This window comes from Lichenostomus cassidix, chromosome 2 (genome assembly GCF_008360975.1).
Source record: "Lichenostomus cassidix isolate B80296 chromosome 2, HeHo_3.0, whole genome shotgun sequence".
Classification (NCBI taxonomy): domain Eukaryota; kingdom Metazoa; phylum Chordata; class Aves; order Passeriformes; family Meliphagidae; genus Lichenostomus; species Lichenostomus cassidix.
This window is the reverse complement of record NC_139482.1, coordinates 96,290,877-96,313,938: the sequence shown is the minus strand read 5'-3', so window position 1 is coordinate 96,313,938 and position 23,062 is coordinate 96,290,877. Positions and strand designations below refer to the sequence as shown.

At 35.3% G+C, this 23,062-nt stretch overlaps 1 protein-coding gene across 2 annotated transcripts in view; it reads left to right on the top strand.

Annotated features, from left to right (window-relative positions):
* The window catches only part of CCDC102B (coiled-coil domain containing 102B), a 136,641-nt gene that overhangs the window by 1,128 nt on the left and 112,451 nt on the right, over window positions 1-23,062 (top strand). For both annotated transcript variants that reach the window (XM_085052461.1, XM_085052460.1), the window contains exons 2-4: window positions 14,633-15,253; window positions 17,052-17,260; window positions 21,644-21,752. In XM_085052461.1, coding sequence (XP_084908587.1) covers window positions 14,645-15,253; window positions 17,052-17,260; window positions 21,644-21,752 — 927 coding nt within the window. In that variant the 5' untranslated portion in view covers window positions 14,633-14,644. The remainder of the gene's footprint in view (window positions 1-14,632; window positions 15,254-17,051; window positions 17,261-21,643; window positions 21,753-23,062) is intronic.

Below are 23,062 nucleotides of genomic sequence, written 5' to 3'. Positions count from 1 at the left end.
GTTTCTGAATGCAGATCTTTGCATAATAAAATGAAGATAAATGAATTTCCAAAATATATTAGGTATCATTAATAAAACTAGTTGTATCACTTTCAGAGATAACTACAAAAGATATAGTGAAAAATGTAAAATTAGATGTCTGGGGGTGTTTTTTTATGTAGCCAGTTTCGAACTGAGGCCACTCTTTCGCCTTAAACATAAAACACTAATTTTAACCTCAGGTAAACTGAAAAATAAATCACTTGGAAACGAATACTTTAACGGAGCTGTTATTGAACAGGCTTAAAACAATGTCATTTATTTTAACACCAAGAGGGGTAGATATTGGAACCATTTGAAGTGTAAAAAATTGATATTCATGGAATCATAGATTCATAGAATGGTTTGGGTTGAAAGGGACCTTCAAGATCACCTAGTTCCAATCTCACCAGCCCAGACAGGGAAGCTCCCCAGCACAGCAGGTTGCTTAAGGCTCCATCCAACCTAGCCGTGAACACTTCTGGGGATGGGACATCCACGACTTCTTGGGGCAACATGTTGAAATGTCTCACCTGTTCTATTCACTCCTACTCTCTTTTTAGTCCATAGAATGGTCTTTAATTGACTGGTTTTTTGGGAAAAAGATCCTCTCTGAATAGCCTGATTCTCTGCTCATGCTGATTAATTAATCTAGGTCTGATTTACACAAGGTTAAATGAGACTGGGTTTATACCAAATCCCTTCTTATTTAAAGTCAATCATATTGCTGAAGAAATAGCAGGGAGGAAGTGTTGTGAATGCTACTATCTTTTTTTCCTTTTTTTAATGTATATTCAGTTGACTTGAAGGTTTCTCCATAACTTTTGTAGATATCCATTTTTGCAAAAGGAAGACAACTTCCCTTCTGCCAGGCTGAGTAATCACCCCTTATACAAATTCTTTTCTTTTAGTGGGGCTAAATTTTGGGCTACAGTGATTGGGCACTGAAGGAATAAACAGAGATGCTTCTGTATGCATTTGGGTGACATCTAGGATACAACAGATGATACTTGGTAATTTATTTTATGTGACCACTCTAGTAACAGTGGAATCCTGGTTAAAGCCACAATATGGATTATTCCTGAGTTCGTTTCCCTCAAGGATGATTTAGTGGAGTTGGAGTCATCACAAGATACTATCTTACAACATTGTATCTCATAAAGCACTCCTAAGGCTGTTGAAAGACATGTGATGGTGTTAAAATGCTAGACTGGTTATAGAAAAATAATAATTACATATGAATGTCCAAACAACGATATTTTTGTAAGGAATATTCTTAAACGACCTAATTGTAGAAGATGTGGCTTCTAAAACTGTTCTGATAAAACTGAAAGCATCTCTGCACGACAGAATTGTTAATTCTGATACAACTATATCAGAGTAGTTGAACAAGCCAAAGGGATATGCTCTGACCCAGAGAAGACAAAATATTCATGAGCATTCTTACTTGTATACTTATGTGGGTGGGAAAATCACTTGTTTCTAGATTCTGAGTACAGTGTTGAAGAAAAATTGTTTTGTGTCCTAATAAGCATTGGAATGTTTTCTGTCTTCATCTGAAAAAAGTCATCTGATATCTGTGATTAATTTTGCCTACTCCCAATGTTATGAAATTTCTTTTAAAAGTAGGTCATGTTTTGAATAGGAAAACATCATAAATGATTTCAGCTCTAAGTAGACAATTCTTGATCTTTCATATCATAAAGCATATGGTTTTAAATACTGTCAAGGGTTTTAAAAACCTGAAGAATTTGAATTTCTCAGCATATAAGTGGGGATTAGAGACTTAACTTTTTCAGGGACATGTCATTACATCTTCACACTTTATAGAAAATAAAATAAAATTTAAGAAAAGAAACAAATGAAACAAAACAAACCCAAAACCAAAGCCAACCAAAACCAAAACAATAACAAAACAAAACAAAACAAAACACACCCTCACCTCAATGGATTTTTTTAAGTAAGAAAAAAAAGCTTACAAATGAAAGTGAAGGAATCCAGCTCAAAGTCACTTTCCAAATGAGTAACATGGAAGAAGTTAGAAATGTGGTACAAACTCTAGAAAATGAGCTTGTGATGATTTTGTCTAAATAATGAAGCTTCTCTATACATTTAAGTGACCTCTGCTGTTTGGATGAACATGTTTCAGCATTGCATCTGACCTAATTCTTGTTAGTAAAGTGCTCTTCAGAATGATTAGTCTGCCTTCAGTTTCCTTTTTTTAACTTCCTTTTGAAGCTGAAAGAAACCCAGCTGAATTCACCTGTAGCCCAATCTGAAAAAAGGTGGTAAAAATCCCAGATCTGTGAAGTCCTCAGATCCATTTGGGAGTAGTTGATCCTCCTCAACTATATTCAATGAGAAGTTACAGTGGCTCTCACAAAGAGGTGAATTTGGCTTTTAAACATAAGTAAATGAAACATTAAATTAAATAGTAGAACACTGATACTATGAATAGCTGGGAAAGGAATTTAACCCTTGAGAAATCGACATGATACAATGGTCTTTAGTCTGAATAGTGTGCTATAAGCTTATTTATAGCTTACTTGCAAATATTTATCTTTCATGTATCTTAAATTGTTTAACTAATGCCCTGGATGAAAATCACAAGCTGAATGAGATGTTTTTAGTTTTCTTGTCTTGAGTTTTAACTTACAGCTGGCTTTAATGCTTGTAAATTTAAAAAACTTCTAAGACCAATTATGAATTGCATACTCAAAGGCAGATTTTACTTTGTGGATGATGTATAGTTTGGGTATTATTTCCCTACATTTCTGTAGTCTTCCCTCTTTCTGACAAGTTCAGAGGAAATCCATGACAGATACTCCTGTGTGTCATGGTAAAGAGCTGCCTGTCAGCATAAGCCAGACAATGCATGTGTGCAGTGGCTGAGCTCACGTCCTGTGATAACACACTGAAAGCTCCGATCGAGCTGAGTCTTTTGTGATTCTCTGTTGTTGACTGACAATTGGTTCTCTTGTAACTGAGCTGAGTGGTGTAAGAAGCTACCTGCTTATCCTTCTTGTTCCCAGTAAAGGGGCTTATGACCCTGTTAGTGCTGCAGCTCATTTCAATGTGGGTTAAAAAATGTTTGTAACACTAAACACTCATTGGAACTAACTTTCTCTGCTTTCTGTGGAAACAGAGGAGGAAGACTCATGCACTTGGTTATTCTTAGTCTTAGCCGTGGAACTGCTGAAAAACAAACCAAACATAAAAAAACCGAGATACCACTTTAATGTGATTAAAAGCAAATTTCATTGTGCCTGAAAAACAAGGTGCCTATAGGTGTTTCTGTAAATCAGAGGAGGAGTTCACTTGTATCTTTAGCCATAAGCATTAAAAAAATACAGTGTTTCAATATACTGAACTAGTATTAACTAATGTGAATCCTATTCTTCTGAAGCAATTACCTGTTTAAAGTTTGAACAGATTACTATTGTTCTAAGGAAATCTCTCTGTGCTATTCAGAAGATACTTATTAGACCAGATGTTTAATGGATATTAATTAACTTCTATGAATTAATCATTAGCTTATTTTAAATACGCTCTGAATCTGTTCTCAATTGAAGTTATTAATATTCTGATTAATGACCTGCCTTTCCTAATAATAATTCAGACAATATATTCCATGGAGATTCCCAATCTTCACATAGAACCAATGAGATTAGATTAAAATTTAGGGGAGTTTGCTGCATATTTAACTCATAAGTTTATACTAGGTTTTGTAAAGTTGTTAGTAAGTAATTTACTCTAAAAAGATCTAAAACTTTTACAGTTCATACTTATATTAACTATCTAGGAAGTTTATTTTGCTTCTTTTTTTACTGATCATATCCTAATAAAAAGTGATAGTCAAATCTCAAAGGAGAGTTAGCCAAGCGAACTGTCTCAAAAGCCACAGCTACCGAATTTAGTTGGATTATGCTTGGTTTAGCTTCTTCGTAATACTTAGTTAGTTTTGAGACTGTCTGGGAAAGTTGGTGGTTTCACACACACTCACTTCCCTCCCTGCATAATCTGATTGTACAATATATTTTTTTCAAGTGTAGTGGCTGAGGAATGAGTATCAGTACTACAGACTTACATGTATACAAATTATGGGTGAAATATTATGAAGGTTTGTAATCAAACAAAACATGCTTGGGGAAATGAAGTTACTGTAAATTATATTTAAAGCAGTACTTCAGAGCTTCTTTTGGCATTATGGTTAGTAAACGACAACATCTCTATGTACAAATATTTATGTTACCCATATTTAACCCTAAGGATTTAAAAACAACTTCAAAGATGTGAAGAAACATCAGCTTGTTGCTGTAAAAGACTTTGAAAGATAGTGCAATGATATGTAATCACTGTATTAACCACTAAACCTAAATCAGAGTAAGTATATAATTCTGGTTCTCATCTGAAGGAACAGTATCCAAACTGTTTAGGGTTTATTTAAAATGGCAGCCAAAAAGAAAAAAGAAGGAAAGAAAGGGTAACATTTGTTTAGTCTTTATTGTAATGTGACTACCTTCCAAGTTGTCTTTTTTATGAATGTATATGTTTACAGTGTGTATATATAGTATGTACCGTATGTATATAGTCTGTATAATATTATCTAATATTATAAAAGATATATGCATGTGTTTTAAAAAAAACAATTGAAACCCTGAAGAGGATTTTACTTTAAAATGGATATTTAGACATGAAGAGAAAATGGTAAAAGAAAACAAGGGGGGGAAAAAAGCCCAGTACATAGGACGACAGCAAAGTGGACCAGGTCCTTTCCTGGTGCATCCTTTTCCAGAGAGAATTACACCATTTCATTTTGAGCTAAACTCTTTCAGACCACCCTCCCCCACCCCCCCGCCCAGCAACAATAATGTAGAATATGCTGTGAAAGAATTCTTGTCCTAAATTACTGCTTTTAATTATTGGCATCTTTTGTCTTAGTGTAACTCAATGAAACAAATTCTCTTTACCTAGAGGTGTTTTTATTCTGTGGAAAGAAATAACCACTCAGTTCTTAAAAGCTTTTAGCCATGTCAGTTTATCAGTCCTGTGGTCAAATTCTCTGATTGGCATAGAAAGTTTCGCTATACTTTACAGAAGCAATTCACACATTGAGAAAAATATATAATACCTCATGGTTAAATCAATCATGGTATAGGTAATAATTTCAATAAAAGCATCAGTCCAGTTATTAAATTTTGTGAAACTTCATGAACAAGTAAATGTTTCCTGCACGACAATAGTTGTTGCTGTTACAGGCATGTTTTTTCTGGATTGTTTCTGCCTGTACTTAGAACTGACCTTCAGCCTGGGAAGTATCTGGGAATGCTTGATTATCTTGTTATTACCCTTTCTTTCACACACAGTATTCTCATATTTGCAGTTTCTGTTGGCAGAATAGATTCTGGGGATAAAGCCTTCCTCCTTCTTTTTCCAGGTCCCTTACAGCTGGCTCTTAACAAAAGTGCAGAGTTGCTGCTTTTAAGGCAGTTCAGTGTGGCCACAAAATGGCCTTATCTCTTGTGGCTCTTCCCTACTTTCATGGTGTTTTGTGACCCCTTTGGCTAAAAGTTACATATTCTGAGATTCACAATTTCTGATCCTAATTCTGTCTCATTTCCTGGATGTCATGGCAACATTGTTAAAACTGGGATAAACAGGCTTGCAGAGCTGCTCAGAAGTCATGCTGCTCAGGGAATCATTAGGGAGGACATCTGAGCTCATCTAATCCTCCCTCCTTGCTCAGAGCATCATCTTTAGGACTTCTATATGGCATGCCTTTGTTTCACAAGAATTTCTGTCACACTAGAGATTTTATTTTCTCTGAAATGAGTGGGACAACCTACACCTGGAATTGTAAATCTTATTTCAAATGATTGAAATAGGCTGTGGAAAAGGATAGCAAATGAGGACAAATTGGCAATATGACTGGCATAATCAGCCTGAGGGCCACTTAGGGCTACTTCATGTTTCTTTTTTGAAGATATAAATTATATACATGCAATTTTACCCTACATATCTTCATGTGAATTATTAAAACCTTCAGGAGAAGCAAACTACTATTAATAATAGAAAAGATTCCTCCTCTGGAGTCAGAGAATTTTGGTTATTACAATGAATACTGGAATATCAATAGTGTACATATATGTATACATATACATACACTATTCCACATATATACTGGAATATGCATAGTGTACAATGGTTATTTCAGCATTATGGTGATTGCTTTATTTTCCTTTGGTTTCTGGATAGTCTACTTAAATAGCAAAAAGATGAAGCCATTTCTGAGTCCTCCTTTCACTTACTACTCCCTCTGTGGTTTATTGCCTTTCAGTAGCTATCTTTGCTGTGCTCATCCTTTACCTCTTCTGGGAATTTAGCTGTAAATGGACAACTACTACAATAATGCACATTCTGGGGGTACTGCAGAAATGCTTTGTCTGTCACAATGTTTTGTACAGTAGTAAAATGTAATTTTCCCTGCAGAACTACCATTTTCCTGAAGTTACTTTCTGCTTTTTAACTTTTTAGGCCTGATAGGTAGCTAGCAAACTTTGCTTTTGGATTTTTTAATAGAAGGCCAAGTTGAAACTTGGGTCTCTGCTTTTGCCTTCTCCCTCTGACATATTATTCCATCTCATCATCCAGTGTTGATCAACTCAGAAGTGGGATCTGACTCCAATTTTGCATAGACTCTACTGTCAAGGGCTTAATTTCATTTGGTCCTAAGTCTTTTCTGCCTCTGGAGTTTTTATTGTGTCCTGAGGTTAAATTTATTAATTTGTTGTCAAGGAAAAGGTGTTTATACCATAAATAAGTAATGAGGAAAATAGTGATGTTCTGTGTTTCCAAGACAATTTGGTCAGACCTATAAGAAATGTAGAAGACTACTCAGCACTTCTCTTCCTACTGTTTCATCTTAAAATGGCTAAATATTTTGGGTTTGTTTTCTTCAGTTCTCTTTTTTTTTTTTTTTTTTTTTTTTTTGGTAAAGCATTTGAGTTTTTATCCTGCCCTTTAGAACTTTGAAAATTAAAGAACTTGAAAAGTAAGATTTACCCCTGAAATTGTCTCATTCACTTAAAAATTTGGGCTGATGATGTGGTATAGAAGGAAGATAAGGCTCCATAATTTTAGCCTTGTGTATCAGGACATTAATGAATTGCCAGTGTGATTTCATTTTATCTCAAAGAGAACCTAAATACATCATACTATCCAAACTGATGTGTTCAGAAAACAAGTTTTTTCAGGCACTTTTAAGATTTCATGATTGGGCAAAAAGACCACAAAACACCACAACCACCTCACTGAAACAAAACCTGACAAACCCATTAACACTTCTCTTTGTGAAGTTAAAAACATAACTTTATATTTTATTGGTTTCAATAGCATAACTCTTTAGTTAGTGGACATGAGAAGGAAATAAAACAGGTTTTGGAAATAAATTAGATTGATTGTATTGATATTTTTATGTTAAAAGGAAACTAGAGAAGTATAAATAGGAGGGAAAAAATTATCACATAACTCCTAGTAGGAAGTAAACAATTTACATTATTTGTCTCTTCAGGCCATATTTTGGCTGATTTTTAGTTATGACACATGTAAGGAATACAATGTTTGGAAACAGCATAGCTTAAAAATATACCATATGGTTTAATATTGTTAATATTGTTTTATAGCTGTGGAAAAAAAATAAACAGAATCAACTTTGGCTGTGCATTAAAAAGTCTTGAAACCACTATCTTTTAATTTTCACGAAGTATGATAATCTGCATATGATGTCATGGTGTGTTTGGAACTCTCAAATTTACAGCACATTGTCCTTTGTAATTTAAATTTTATTTTATTAGCTTATGAGCTCATTAAAAAAAATCCTCTGCCTCAAAAAATACCACCAAAACATAAAGACATCCAGCAATGGTGGAATCATCTTTGTTCAGACTAGTCCAACACATGAACTCACTAATTCATTATTTCCCTAATTCACAAGCTCTCTAATTTACAAGTTCTCTAAATCATATTTTCTCTATGAGCAAACTGATTGCCAAGCTGTCAATGCCAGTGCTATTTTTTTTCCTGTATCTTGGAGTGAATGTTCCTCACACCACACTGACAAGAACAAAAGCCTCATCAGTCAGCCTGCTGTTGGACCTGCTACAAAATATTGGGGGGTAAGCTTAGACATTTACACTTTCCAGCCCAGAAGGTGGGTCTGTAGCACTTCCATGAGTTAGCATAACCTGAAAGAACTTCCAGGTAGCTACTTTTTGAACATGCAGGAGTTTTTGGCTGGAGGTGATATCAGTCCACAGATCTGTACAGGCTGCTCTCACATTGACTGCCCACATTGGCACTGCTCTCAGCATATGTCAGACTTTAGGACCAGCTGTGTGTTGATTATTATCATATTTTTACTTTTCTTTCCTCTAAGAATTTTTCAAGTCATCCTGGTTATCCATGCATCACCATCTTGTAATATTGAGAAATTTATTTGCTAGATTTTAGTATCAAATTAATTAAATCATATACTAATTTTACCTGATAGTTTTAATAGTATCCCTTTTACCTCCATGCCCTATTGGCTGATGACTTTGCAGCCACCATCACAGCAATGGTCACTACAATCAGTACTAGGTTCATTCCATGCAGGAGTGTATACACTGGTTATGTTCAATGCATGTTCATCGCCATTAATTTTAGAGCCATAATCTTAGGCTCTTGTACATGATGCAATTGCATGAAGTGAAGGACACTTTTATTAAGAAGTAGTCTGGATTGTTTCTTAATATACACAATCATGAGCAAACGATAAATTTATTTTGTCCATTTATATTGATTTGCACAGGATTATTAGGAGTGTTTATGAAAAACTGCAGTGTATTTTCTCATTAGATACATTTGCTGTAATTATTCTGGGCCACTAGTGTGTGCTTAGTTTCCCACATGCCTGTAGTACTCCTTTCACTATGTTGTTGTCACAACCACATACAGCATCATGCCTAGTGTTACTACACAGAGGTAAATTCAGGTTAACTTTAGATCTTAGTGTTAATGCAACATTGTCATCCACTGTGAACACTTGTCCTTGTGATGTTGCCGGTGATATTCCTTCTGTAACTAGTTTTAACAGTGGGTTATTATGGATCTGCAATACCTGAGTTGTTCCATGGGCAATGCTAAAAATGCAGGATCTGTCACAGACAAGTTCTGGGTATGTTCCAATTATCAGTGTTGCCATGGTGATGCAGAAGGGTCACATTTTCTGCGAGAAGATACCCAGGTCTTGGACATAATCCAAACCTCAGTTGTTGTTCACTTGTTCCTCTTTTCATTGTAAAAGGAGAGGCACACAGATAACTCCTGAGTTGGATGTTTAACTGCAATCTCATTTTATGGACTTCAGAGGGTTTTACTTGTGTTTGAACAGGATTTTGGGAAGATACTGATATGAATTCCTTATCTGTGTCTCCTTTTGTGGGGGTTTGTCACTTGTGCAGCCAACTTTCAAGTTCTCACAGACAGGATCCCTACATACAGTACGATGTTATACAATACAGTGTTTTGTAGTTGCTGGCTTAGTAGTTTATTCCATTGATCCACTGTCCCATTATTTTGAGGTTGATACTGTAGCTGAAAAATCCATTGTACCAGATTTGAACCAAACCAAGCTTGTCCTATTTTATTCTTAAAATGCTATCAATGCTAAGATTGTATTTCTCTGGATAAGGGAAAAGTAGCAAACCACTGGCTTAAAGTAGTAACACTTGTGAGACCAGAGATAGCTTCGGCAAGGAATACATTCCAAGTACCACTCTTTCTGTTCCTGTAAGGACTTCTTTCCACTCCCCAGGTTTTTCTTATAATACACATAGGAAGTTTCCCAGGTTAACATACCTGTCATGAAGTTGGAAGAATGTTGGTGATGTGATGTACTGCTGTTTGACAAAAATGGCAGGAATATACAATTTGTTTCACCAGAGCTTTTACCACTGGACATCCTATCCTGATAGCCTGTTGAAATAAATCCTATGTCCCAGTGTTTCTAAGCCATTCCTGTAACCAGCTACTTGTCCTGCCTCAGAGTTTTCTGCTATATTGTTTTCTAGCCAAAAGCTCAGCCTGACTCTGTGTTGCCAGGATGTTTAGCGTTCTGGTAACTAGATACATTTTTTATGGCTGTGTTCTTAGACTGAGATATATTCAATCACTTTCCATTGTGATGTTTTTTCCCCCATACATTTCAATCATTTACTTAGCAATATTTTTTCCTCTAGCAGCTAGTGGAACCCTTAAGAATTACTAATTAAAACCAGCTTTACAACAGGAACAGACACACAAAATTTGATCTCTTCTTGAGCTGATAGCTCAGTAGTTAAAAGACGTTAGTAAACAGCTGCGTTTTCAGGGAGTGAGTTAAATCACTGCCTATATTCTTCCCATAATGACCCCCTCGCCCCCACCCATTTTCTCTAAGCCTTGTCTCTTGGTCAGGGTTTGTCAATTGAATGGTGAATTGCAGGAACAGCATGGAAAGTTCTGACTTTCCAGTAGCACTTACAAAAGAGCATATACAGCTAGACAGTATATTTTGTCCGATTAAATTTATAGATTAGACAAAAAAAATTAACTGGCTTAATCTGTAGCTGACATTTTCTGTAAAGACAGAATGCCCTTAAAAAAAATTTGGCTGAAGTCTTAATAATTAAGAGGCCTGTAACTAGGGATTAAATATGCAGTTAGCAAAAGGATGTTGAAATTGTATCCTCAAGCACTGCCCTAGCTACTGAACAGCCTGAAAAAGCTGAGTTCAATGAATAAGTATTAACATGGAGAAAGTGCAATGTTTCTTTTTTCTCCTCACGATTTTTTTAAACCACTTTGTGCTGCCAAGGGTTAATACACTGCTGTTTACCTAAAACAATAGCTGGCAATAATAAATCAAGAGCTCTTCTCTTTCCTACTGGTGTTCAGGACCATTAGGTAATAGGAAAGGTTGCAATATAATGAAATATGGTTTAGACCTATGTTCCTTATCATGGTGACCAAATGTCTCTGTCTTTTTTTCCTCTGAAAACTATCTTCACTCTGTTCTCGCACTGTTATCACACATGCTCTTCCCACCCCATTCATATGATGCAATGAATATTGCTTCCTATATTTTGTTCATACTTATTTTAAATTATTCCATTAAGAAAACAAATTTTAAAGGATTTTGTATTCCTTCTTATCCCTCAGTTGTTAAAAGTGAAACTATCAGAAAGCTTTGCTGATCAGAAAACCCCCATTTTCATCCAATTCTCTAACTTTGCCTTCCCATCCAATTATCTTTTATTAAGTAATTATGGTCACTGAGCTCAGTATGTTGTGCTAGCTAGTCTGTTGCTGCAAATTCAACCTAGCAACTTTAAAACTAGCTACACACAGTACTTTCTTTTGTCAGTTTTAGACTTATGAAATTTCTGTTATTTAGAGATCTGTCTAACAACATTAACACAAACACATTAACATTCTTCTTTTAATTATCTTTAACATACAAGTTAGAAATTATTCTTGTTCCCTCTGGAACACATATAAACATTTAGATATTTTGTAGATGAAAGTTTTCAGAGTTCAATGTAGATACATGATGTTTTCTATGAGGTGGTCATATACCAGAGAAGAGAATTTTTTTTCTAAGTATCACTATAACTACAGGAATGATTAAAGATTCAGTATCAATTGATTCAGTACTACAACAGTCTTCAGTTGGACTGATGGACTTGTTTTTTAGTATTATTTCACCAGTGCAGTATTTTTGAGAACAAGAAAGAGGAGATTGATATGAACAGTAAATAAGATAAAATAAGTCCATCTTAATTGTCCCTTTGGAACTGTGAGACTTTTGACAGTTTCCGAACTTTTACAGTAATCAACACATTTTCCTAATTTTTAAATCTTTGCTTCCTTTCAAACTAAGATTTTAGTCTACTTCTTTAAAAATATATGCAAGCCCAAATCTTTACAGTTCATACTTGTAATAGAATTCCTGTTACCTGTTTCACTGAGACAAAAAAATATCTATGCTATTTTTTGCTTTTATCCTTAGTCAGCTAGCCATTGAAATGGATTGTGTTGAGACCTGTGTCTTTCATTTAAAAAAATGATATTGTTCTACCTCTTGCAATCTTAAAGGGAATATCTAAAAAAACCCTTTGTGATTAGATTTTCTGAAAAGACAAATAGAAACACCTCCTTTTCCTTACCACCTTGGAATGAGTGAGTCAACATTTCTATTTTCTGGAGGAGGAACAACCTATTTTAATTCCTTTTTTTTTTTTTTTACTTTTAGGTACAGATTTGAGATCATCTATCCATGCTGAAAAGTGCAGACAAAGTTCAGCCTATCATAAAACTGTTAGAAAGCTAAGAGACCACTAGCTTACTGTACAAACCTACTTCAATTATTACAGCTGTAACTTTGATCTGACTGTCAGTGCCCCAGCCTCAAGAATACTTGAGCCATCACAATTGAGGGGAGCAAGAATTCATGACCCATGACTCTTTTTTTCAGTAGCCTGTGATGTGTGATCTTAAAATTTCTCCAGCTTTGGAAATATTACTAAATGTCAAACGACAAAGTCACCTCAAACCTGTAATGAAACATCAACAACAGGCTATTTTGATTCATTAATATCACTCAGGTATTTCAAATTTTCAGTCCAAGAAAAATATTGTCATTTCTCCATCTTTTAAGATTTGTAAACTGTGAATTCCCCAAGTTCTCCCTTCTTTTAATGAATATTCAGAGATGCTAGCAAAATCCACTGAAAAAAACTACTGATTATGAAAAGTGTAATGAACATTTCTATATATTTCTACTAGTTTGGGACAGACACAAAAAGTGTAAGAAAAATTTATTGTAGTAATTAAAAATCAAAAAGTTTCAGCTATTTTGTTATATATTTATTACATATTGTAATATGTTTTATATATATCATTATGTATTAAAAATTTACAGTGGTTTTGGTTGGTTGTTTTTTTAATTAAAGCTTTGGGAAACAAAGGCATTACCCCAAAGCAGAATTTAAATTAACAATTTATTGCAAGAGTTTAATATTTAGTTACTTTGGCTCTACTGGGCCTCACACAAGTTCGTGGGTGGCAATATCTCTGTATTTTGGATAAGGCTTATTCAAATTAAATTGCTGGAAGTAGGTCAAGCAACAAGAAAGACTCAACCTTGATGAAACTTTGGCAGCAGCTCTGCTACATCTGTGTAGTGCTGTTTTGGAGCTTGATGGTGCTACACCAGACAGTGATAATGAAGGGAACTGGGAGCTCTTCATTGTCCTTTTCCTCCTCTCAAATCCATACTCTACTACAACAGTTCTCCATAAGCTTCTAACAAATGGCAAATAAATGTCCTGAAAATCATGGAAAAATTGAAAACAGCTGGAAAACCAGGACAAAATCTGCAAAAACATCTATTTGGTTGAAATGAAACATCGCGGAATCATAATGCCCAAACTATCTACTCTTCAGTATTTTGTTTGCAGCATTGGCCTTCTGCATTTCAAATGCAGGTGTTAGCACTGATTGCTGTAACATAAAAAAGTGGTTTTAACAAATGGATATTGCACTATAAAAGCCATTTCTTTTTTAGTTCAAACAACTTCATTTTCTACTGAAGTAGCAAGAGTTTAAAGTTTGTTTATTTGTCTGTATTTTGGATTTTGGTTAGTTGGTTGGTCTGGTTTGTTTTTAACATAACAAAAAATAGGAGAGGAAAAAAAGAGAAAAAGAAAGGAAAAAACCAAGGAGGTATAAGTAGTGGCTGGTCTCTACAAACTGTCCACATCAGCATTTTCTCAGCACTGGGGTAGGAAAGCAATTTCTGAGAAACCGTTTTTCTTCTGGGCCAAATAAGTAATAAATAATGAAAAGATAAATAATGAAAAAGAATGCAACAAGATTTACTAGCTGAGTCATTTCACTATGAGGTAGGCTGTACATTACAGTGGGATAATGCTACATTTTCAAGAATAATATAATATACTGCCTGGAAATCTTCTGAAATGCAGAAAGCACATTAAACCCCCAATAAAAAATGCTTGATTTTTCTCATGAAACAAAGAAAATCCAAAGGTCACAGGGGTTTTGATAATATTTTTTTTTTCCTTAGCTATGCATATTGTAAGGTAAGTTTTGCCTATTATGAAATTTCACAGTTCGGGAAAGAAGTCAAGTGATTTGTGATGGTAGTTCTTGACAAATAATTTCCTCTTACTAGATATTTAAAATATATATTGATTCAATTTAATTTTGTCTTGCAGGGAGAAAGCTTTTGTCTGTTTTCTTTAGACTCAAATATTTTGAGAGCATTATGATTATTTCATGACTCTTCCTTTGCAAGCAAATCCTAGCCAAATAACAAGTATGTCTGTTTATGCTGTACTCTAAAAGTATTAAAGAAAAGATATTTGAATAGCTATTTCTTGTTTATAAAGCACATTTCTAAAACATGAGCAGCATCCTTAACTATTATAGCAGCAAAAAAACTCTACTGTTGGAGGTTATTCAAACAATTCAATTGATTAAAGCTAAATTATTGTCTGTCTTTGTCTTTTTTTAGGAGTGAAATTAGATGATGACTCAAAACATGAATTTAGACTCCATTCAGAAACGAATGGAAGAGACAGAGGGTTTTGGGACCCAGCCAAGACAACCTTATCAATTAGACAGAAGTTGCCAACCAGGAGATCATCTGTGTCATTCAAATCTTCCATCTCAAAGTTTCTGCCCATATCCACCTCATTATGCTCATATGCATATGAATTACAGCAGTGATTGGGAAATTTTTGAAGCAGTAAAAATTCAGGAACTGGAAGAAGTCAAAGCCAGAGCTGCCCAAATGGAGAAGACCATGCGCTGGTGGTCAGATTGTACTGCTAATTGGAGGGAGAAATGGAGCAAAGTTAGAGGAGAAAGAAATAAAGCACGAGAGGAAGCAAGACAATTGAGAATTAAATTAGACAGTGTCGTAAAAGAGCTAAGTATGCTTAAAAAAAAAAATCAGGATTTAGTCAGTGAGAAAGAAAACTTGGAAAATGGAACTGCTTGGAAAACACAATGCAGTTGTTCAGAAATATCTTACATTAAAAAAGACCAAAACTTGTTAACGTTTCTGGAATCAGAACCAGTGAAAGAACTGAGCCAAATTGTCAAAATTCATGGGGCAGAAGACACAAGGAAGGTAAAGAATGGGAAATCTTTTTTCTGGTTCACAAAAAAGTGGCAAAGTATGGATGTGTATGTAGAAATGGATTTTTCAAGCATTTTGACCAAAATGCTGCCTGATCCATTCACCAGCAAAACCCTTTACCCCCTCCCCCATCTAAATATCTCTAATACAGAAGATTACAGAAAACAATTCATACCATTGCACTATGACCAGACATTTAAGTAACAGAGGCAGACTGCTCTATCCAATAATTTACAGTATTGTATTGATTCTCTCTCATTTTTTATGGTAACTGATTAACTCTCTTATCCGAATTAACCATGTTTTGTGTACTTACATTTTTTTCCCCTCCAGAAAAGCAAATTAGGTTCTTAGCTTCTAAAATAAAGTCATTTAATTCTTCCTGAAATTTGAAAGCATGGGAAGAGGTGAGGCAAATTCTTTTGCAAATTGGCAAGACTTTTTGTTTGATGAGGAGAGCAATTAAGTCATAACACAGAATTAAACAATCAAGCATCAGCATTGTTTAAACAGCTCCTAGATACATATAAAAGATTCAATTATATTCATCAAAAATTGAAGTATTTGTTCACGATTAACTACCTTTTATATTGTGCCTTGGCATGCACTGTATTGTCTTCGTAGACAGCAGCATGTAAAAACTGTATTTGTTGTCTGACAAATAGCAGTCATTGTAGATATAGGTAATTTTTTCATACATTGCAGGAAAAGGACATTTCTGCATTGCAGAAAGTAGGACATTTTACTTCCATTCAAGGGAAATTGCCAAGATCTTAGATGTATTCTGTTCAGAAATTTTACTCTGTAATGCATATTAACAATATTATATTCCTGTGAAATCTGAAAAAAAAAATAGTGTTAGTAGCAAGAATAAATTAGGCCAAAAAAAGCATGCCTTTCATATTTTCAGGCAGACAAATGTGCAATTGGATGGAAATACCATAAAATATACTTTAACTATTTCTCCTTACTGTAAAATAATTTCTACTTGAGAACTGAAACTTTATATGTGAATGGGAAACATTCTTATCTTTTCAGGGATTTCTAGTATTTTCTGATGTAAATTTTGGGTATTCTTCTAAAAATTCAAAAGAACAGAGTGGTGTGAAAGGACTCAGTAATCTGCTAAAATGAGATTAGCTTTTAAACAAGATTCTTCAGATGTGGTAAAGCAAATACATTTCTAAAGGAAATTTGTTTATAAGAGACATTCAGTCTTCCTCGCAAATGTGTATTTTATTTTTAATTATTTTTTCCTAATTGATATTAGTTTTGCTTTATTTTGCATGCAAAACATGTATCTTCAAAATAGATATCTGTATACTTTGTTCCTTCTGAAAAACTTGCATAAGCCCATCACCTGCTGCAATGGACTTCACATTAAAAGTTTAAGAGTTAATAATGTATAGTTTGTCAATACATTATTTATATGGATAAATTCCATTCCCAGTTTTATTAGTTCCAGAATTCTGTCTTCACCATAGTTATAGCCAACAAAAGATAAACAGAATGTATTTCCTTAGTAAAGACACATGAGAAATATTTTGGATATGAATCTTGTTATAACAGAAAGTGTGAGATATCACAGAATTACAGCAATTCAAATACAGCGACTTTTTTTGCACCTTCTACCCATATACAGTCCAACTGTATAAGATATTACTTATTTCCCTTTTTTCTACTATGTTCCTTAAATGTCTAGAAGAGCCTTGGTAGGCCCTGCAGGAACTATGTTAGACTTTTTTCTTCACTTATGCTTTTCTCAGATGTCATATTTTTGTTTTCTCAGGATGTGAACAAAGACCAAAGCAATGTCAATAAAAAATTCACCCCAAAGCCTCCTGATTTCTTCCCCAATGGACTTCCCAGCATCTTTTTGGAGGAATCTAAAATAAGTTTGGGTACTACAGCTAAGACAACAGAGAATGATTTAATACATGTTTCAGTCTTAAATTTGCATTTGGCTGAGATGAAGAAAATCTTACAGAAGGAAAGAGAGTAAGTGCAAAATATATCCTACTTGTGGAATTCTCATAGAGGGGCTTAAGACAGTTTCTAAAATAGATATAGTGATTTTTGCATTTATAGCTCATGTGTTAAGCTTTATTTATTGCTATTTGCAAGGCTTTAATAAGAATTTAGAGAGAGAATTCAGCATAGTGTTTTTATTGTTTTCTTTGGCTTGTCTGTCGTTTAAATAAGAGGTGTTCGATACGAATATATACTTATTAGCAATTTGGAATCAATGAAGTGATATCTAGTGTATGTTATATTTAGTGATTGGAGTGCTTTATGCATAATAACAAGTTTCCATATACTCTACCAGCAGACTTTGAAAGAGTCCAACTGCAGAAAGACCAAGGCTGGTTTTGAAATCAAAATATATGGATCAGCTGCAAAATCTTAACCCCTTCATTTGCAGTAAAATCTGTGTAAAAGCAGATAACAGAGAGAGAGTAACACATTTATTGTACATTTATTGTATCATATCAAATTTGCCTCACATCAATACTAAATGTACATTTTGGTGGCCTAAAAGATGTCTTATGTTGTATAGATGGTCAATTTTGAGAAAGACTGAATTGCACCAGAAAGACCTTTCAAGGAAACATTCAGTATGTGATGTACGATGATGTAGAACAGACTTCAGGCATTATGTGACTGTAACTTCAAAATCAGTTTAAGTTAATTAGGAAATCAAAAGGAAGAAAATTCTCTGTCTGTTGCAAATATACTCTGAACTGAAAGTTCAGAATCTGTAATGGTAAACTATGTTGAAGAATTTCCTTCCTGTCAGTTTATTTCACATTTCCTGCCTGTCAGTTTATTTCATAATTGTCCTGTAGATAGTATAAGTCTGAGGTAAAAAAAGTTAAAAAAAAAAACAAAACCAAAAAACCTTTCAATTCCTAACTAATATTTAGTCTGTTTTCTTATAAGAATTAGATAGCTGTAGAAAGCATGCAATAGTTCTTTAGTTGAATCATATAGAAGAAGATGACCAGAAGTATACTCTCCCTCCTTGAAAAGTATTTCATTTTTCTGTTATTTAGAAGACTGATGCCTCACACATCCATTTTCCTCAGGTTGAAATATTTGGGGCTTAGGTACTTCATCTTTCCTCAGCAATCACAGTATATGTACATATATAATAAGTTTCCTTTTAGAAAATTGATGATTTTTCAACTCATTTTTAGTCAATTCTCAGACAAAACTTTAATAGGTTTCAGTTGCTCACATTCCTCTCTAGCCAATTTGTAGCTGTACTTCAGACTCACAGATTTTGCCATTTATGTCTAGATATATCCTGACTGTGGTATAAGGCAATAAATTTACTGGCACATGGTAAGAAATGGGGCACACCTGTGTCATGCAACATGTGAAAATGCCAACCTCAGGCAGCAAATGCTCACAGAGCAGTGATTTCCACATAACAGCAGGGATTGGTATAACAACTCCCTCTCCAGGAGGGCAACATTTCCTGCATGCAGACTTGGTATGTAAGCAGAACATATGCAACTTCTAAGTATGAAGCAATTATATTTGGCAATGCACACAGTAAACAGGTAGAATAGCAGAATACAAGAATAAATATTATCATAATCACCAGGCTCTTGAGATGGCTGATGAATCTTTGTTGGGCAGGCTGTCACCTGCTACCTCAGAAAAGGCTGGTCTCTGCTGCTTAGTGGAACTGGCTGATTTTGCTGAATTTCCATCTTCAGATTTCCAGTTTTCCCTTTTAGGTTTTATTCTTGCTCATGTCAATATTTTTGCTCCTAGATTCTGTAACTGCCAATAATGACTATCTCAACAATCTCACCCCAGTGTGCATTTTTACTTCCCTTATCTTGCATGGCTCTAGCTTAAGTACTTTCTCACAGCTTCTTTCTCACAACTTAGCAATTTTCTCAGTGAACTTGAGCCAAGGAGACACAGCTGTGATGCATCAAAAGCAAATAGATCATAGACAGCTTGAACCCTAAGGCCAAAGGTTACTTTGGCAGTCAGTGTGATCCCACTCATACAGCAGAGGACTTCTCAGCAGTTTTCTGGTTTACATGCAGCACTCTGAACTCTGACTGCATTTCTTCCAAAGTTAAGTTGGCTTATGCAAATTCAATGTTTGGACTTGCCCCTAAGTTACCTAATAGTTACCTAACTAGTAACCTTCTTGGTTTCCTAACTAATCTTTCCATAAGACATTTTTCTGCTTCACCATGTGTGGACTTGTGCTTATTGCATTCTGTTTAAAGCTATTATTAGTAATGCTGACATAGCCTTAAGCACACATATCAGGCTTTGCAAAGGACAAAAAGAAAGAAGTCCTAAAAAAATAGAAAAAGCAAAACCATAAAAGTTTATGTTTTGACTTTCAAAAAATATCAGGTTTGGGTTTGCAATGTAAAATCATACAACAAGATCCTTGACTAGGCACTAATGGCTCATACCAATTACACATTTGAGATCCCATTGACATGAATGGAAATTACAAACCTTATGAGTTGCTCAGCATTTTGCATAATCATTTTCCTAAAATAGCTATCTTTTGTCATCTTATTGATCAATGTTCTCATCTAAATGTCTCCTAGTTTTAAGATCGTAACTTGTTCTGTTTTGAACTTAAAAGTGTTTATTTCCTCTAAAACCAAAAGCCCAGAAACCACACTGCTAGTTGATAATATCAAAGAGGAACTGCTTAAGGCTGGCTGGGTAGAAGCAGACAATGGATATGGAAGGCTCTGCCTCAACACAAAGAAATCCTTTTTTTTTAGTGTGTGGATCACTGAATTCTGGCACGGGTTTCTCAGAAAGGTTGCTGAGTCTCCATCTTTTGAGACATTCAAAAGCCATCTGGACCCAGTCCTGAGCAACCAGTTCTAGACTACCATGCTTCAGCAGGGGGTTTGCACCAGATGACCTCCAGAGATCACTCTCAACCTCAGCCGTTCTGTGAACCAATTTGATTTTTTTTTTATGCTTCCACATATGTCTTCAAAATAAGAACTATGTATTGGACATTCCTCTTTTACTTTTCAGATGAGACAATTTCTGAGAACTTTCACATCATTCAGTACAGTCAACAGGCTATTATTCAAAGTATCTGGATGTCATCTTCCATGCTTTCACTTTATGCTGTATTAAGTGTCCCACTTAATAATTCTCCTCGTTCCCCAATGAAGTCATGATATCATTCCAATGAAATATCCCATTATTTTAAGAGAAAAACTGTTGATGAAGTCATATCATTCCAATGAGTTATCCCATTACTTTAGAGGAAAAATTAGTTGAAATGCATGAAATACATCTTGCTCCACTTTGCTTTATGGGTAATGATGTTTGTTTTATTACTGCAATGTTATGGGAGTTCTAGGTGTTTGCTAAGATAAGCTGTGCTACATGCTAAATCTAGGCAGAAAAAGGAGATACCTAATTCAAAAGCATTAGCTTTAGTTATAAAAGAAGAGAGAACAAGAAGATATTTCACTGAAGTTGATTGCTTCATTAATGTAACTGACATTGCTTTCAGGACCTGAGCCAGTCTAGTCGGTGGCAACCCTTGCTCTGTGCAAGCCTGCAGTCTGCTGCATAGAAATGCCCCAGACAAATTCCATCAATACAATTTATTTTAACAGATTAATTTTTAACCAAATATTCTCAAAATATGGTTCTAGTCAGCCTGGCAATAAAATCTTTAATGAAAAGGTTGAAAACTTCCACTGGTCTCCATTAGAATAGAATATAACTGCAGTGGCACACAACAGGTTCTTTAATTGCCAGCATTAAAATTTTCTTTTTAACTATTTCAATATTTTTCTCATTTTACAGGCATAGTACTTCTGAGCTAAATAATCCATTTTCCTAAAATTCTTCTAACATTTTCTTCCAGGAGCAATTATTTTTTGAATATGAAATATACATATTTTAATAATGCCTTTTAACATTTAACATCAATTATTTTTTGTTTCTGTATTGTCTTTATAGTGTATATTTTCCCCTTTATATGCATCTTTAATCTTCTCTTTATACCAAATACAAATGGTGTACTACCTTTCCTTTGAAGATCTTCACTAACTTGCCATAAATTAGGTGACCTGAACCACTAAGTGAAGTCAAATTTTCTTCAGTTTATCCTAAAATTTGATTTCATTTAAACTTTTAACTCAGTACTACTGGATTTCTGTTTTCTCTTTAGCTATTATTTTTGGTAAATCTCTTGGAATAATTATGTGATGATAATATAGGTTTTTAATAAAATCAAGATATGCCATTTGCAAAGACAGCAAAATATAACTCAAACTATGAGAAGGAAATCCAAAGTAATTTGTCTTCTGTTGGCTTCAGAATTGTGCAATGTTAAATTTTAAAATACTTTTTCAGAATGAATGTATTTCTGGAGAAAGAAATGGAAAAAATGGAAAATGAATTATTTCTTTGGAAATGGAAATATGAAGAACTGAGACAAACCAAGCTGGAAAGCCTGAAGCAGGTATGTTAGCAGTACATCATTATCACAAGCAGTACAAAAGAAAATTTAGATTTCTGATTTCTTGTGTTGTAATTAAGAGTAAAATTGTGTCCAGGGTTTATGAATGTGATACATCCATTTATCAGCTATTACCATGTGTAGCCTGATGGGAGGAACCTGATGAGAAGCCCAGCCCTGGATGGTTATGGTTCTGGGAAGCTCTGGAAGTGGCACTGGAGTGGCTCCACAGGCTTCCAGGAAAGGAATGGCCACAGGAGGAAGGTTCTGGTGCCCCATGCCTGTGTGTGGTGAGGCTGGTGACCCTGATGTACAGCAATCCATGATCAGGCTCCAGAAGTGCTTGTGTCCAGGGAGAAGGGGCTCAGTGGGGCACTGGGGGGTTCAGGGAAACTCTGACACCCTGAAGATCCTAGGCTGCTACCAAGTGGGCATGGTGGGGGTATCAACCTGGCAAGGAGGGAGACAGCATCCTTGGAGGCTGGAGGAGGAGAGCAGAGTGTCCCTGCCAACAAGAGGTGTATGCTGGCCAAGGAAGTGTGTTGTCCCTGTTGACCTGGATGAGGAAGTGAGGCTGTACAGGATCAGAGAAGGCAAAAGAGGAGATTAAGAGGATCTTCAAAGGGACCCAGAGGTAAGAAAGTCTGAACTACATGGGATGGGCAGCTAGAGACTGTGAGTTTCATCGTGAGTAGAGTCCCACAGTAGGAGGGCTAGAAATGTATGTTCTCCGGCAAATGGAGGATGGCTCTTTTTCCAGATCTGCACTTCAAAATGGTAGTGGAGTAAGAGAAGAAAGAAGTGAAGTAAGAGAAGACAGCCATGACTTGTGAGGCATCAGAGCCATCTGTAATCCAAACCATGCATTAACGTTGGGAGGAAGCAGTGAGTGGCAGTAGTACGAGGCCTGTTCCTGTGGGGATAGAAACCCCTGGGTTCCTCACTTGCTTTTTTGAGGGTTATGTGGCTTGCTGTGGGCCAGGATCCAGAACACTGCAGAGAAATTGCCAAGGTCTGTCCAGTCCTTAGACTGCTACACTACTACTTATTCCCATGGGTAGCAGCTGGGGGCATATTGGGAATGATCACATAGCTCTGGAGTTGAAGTCGTGGGGACCCAGGCCTTGTCTCCTTGATCCTACTAGCTGGGTAGGATCCTTGGTAGGAAATGAGACATTACAGACCACAGCAAAATGAAGAAGTGGTCGTCAGGTGAAAAGCTCAGGGCTCAGGTTGATAGGACCAAGAAAGACTTCAGGAATGATAAAAAAAATTGAAGAGACACCTGTCTCAAGTGTTGATAAAGAAATGCA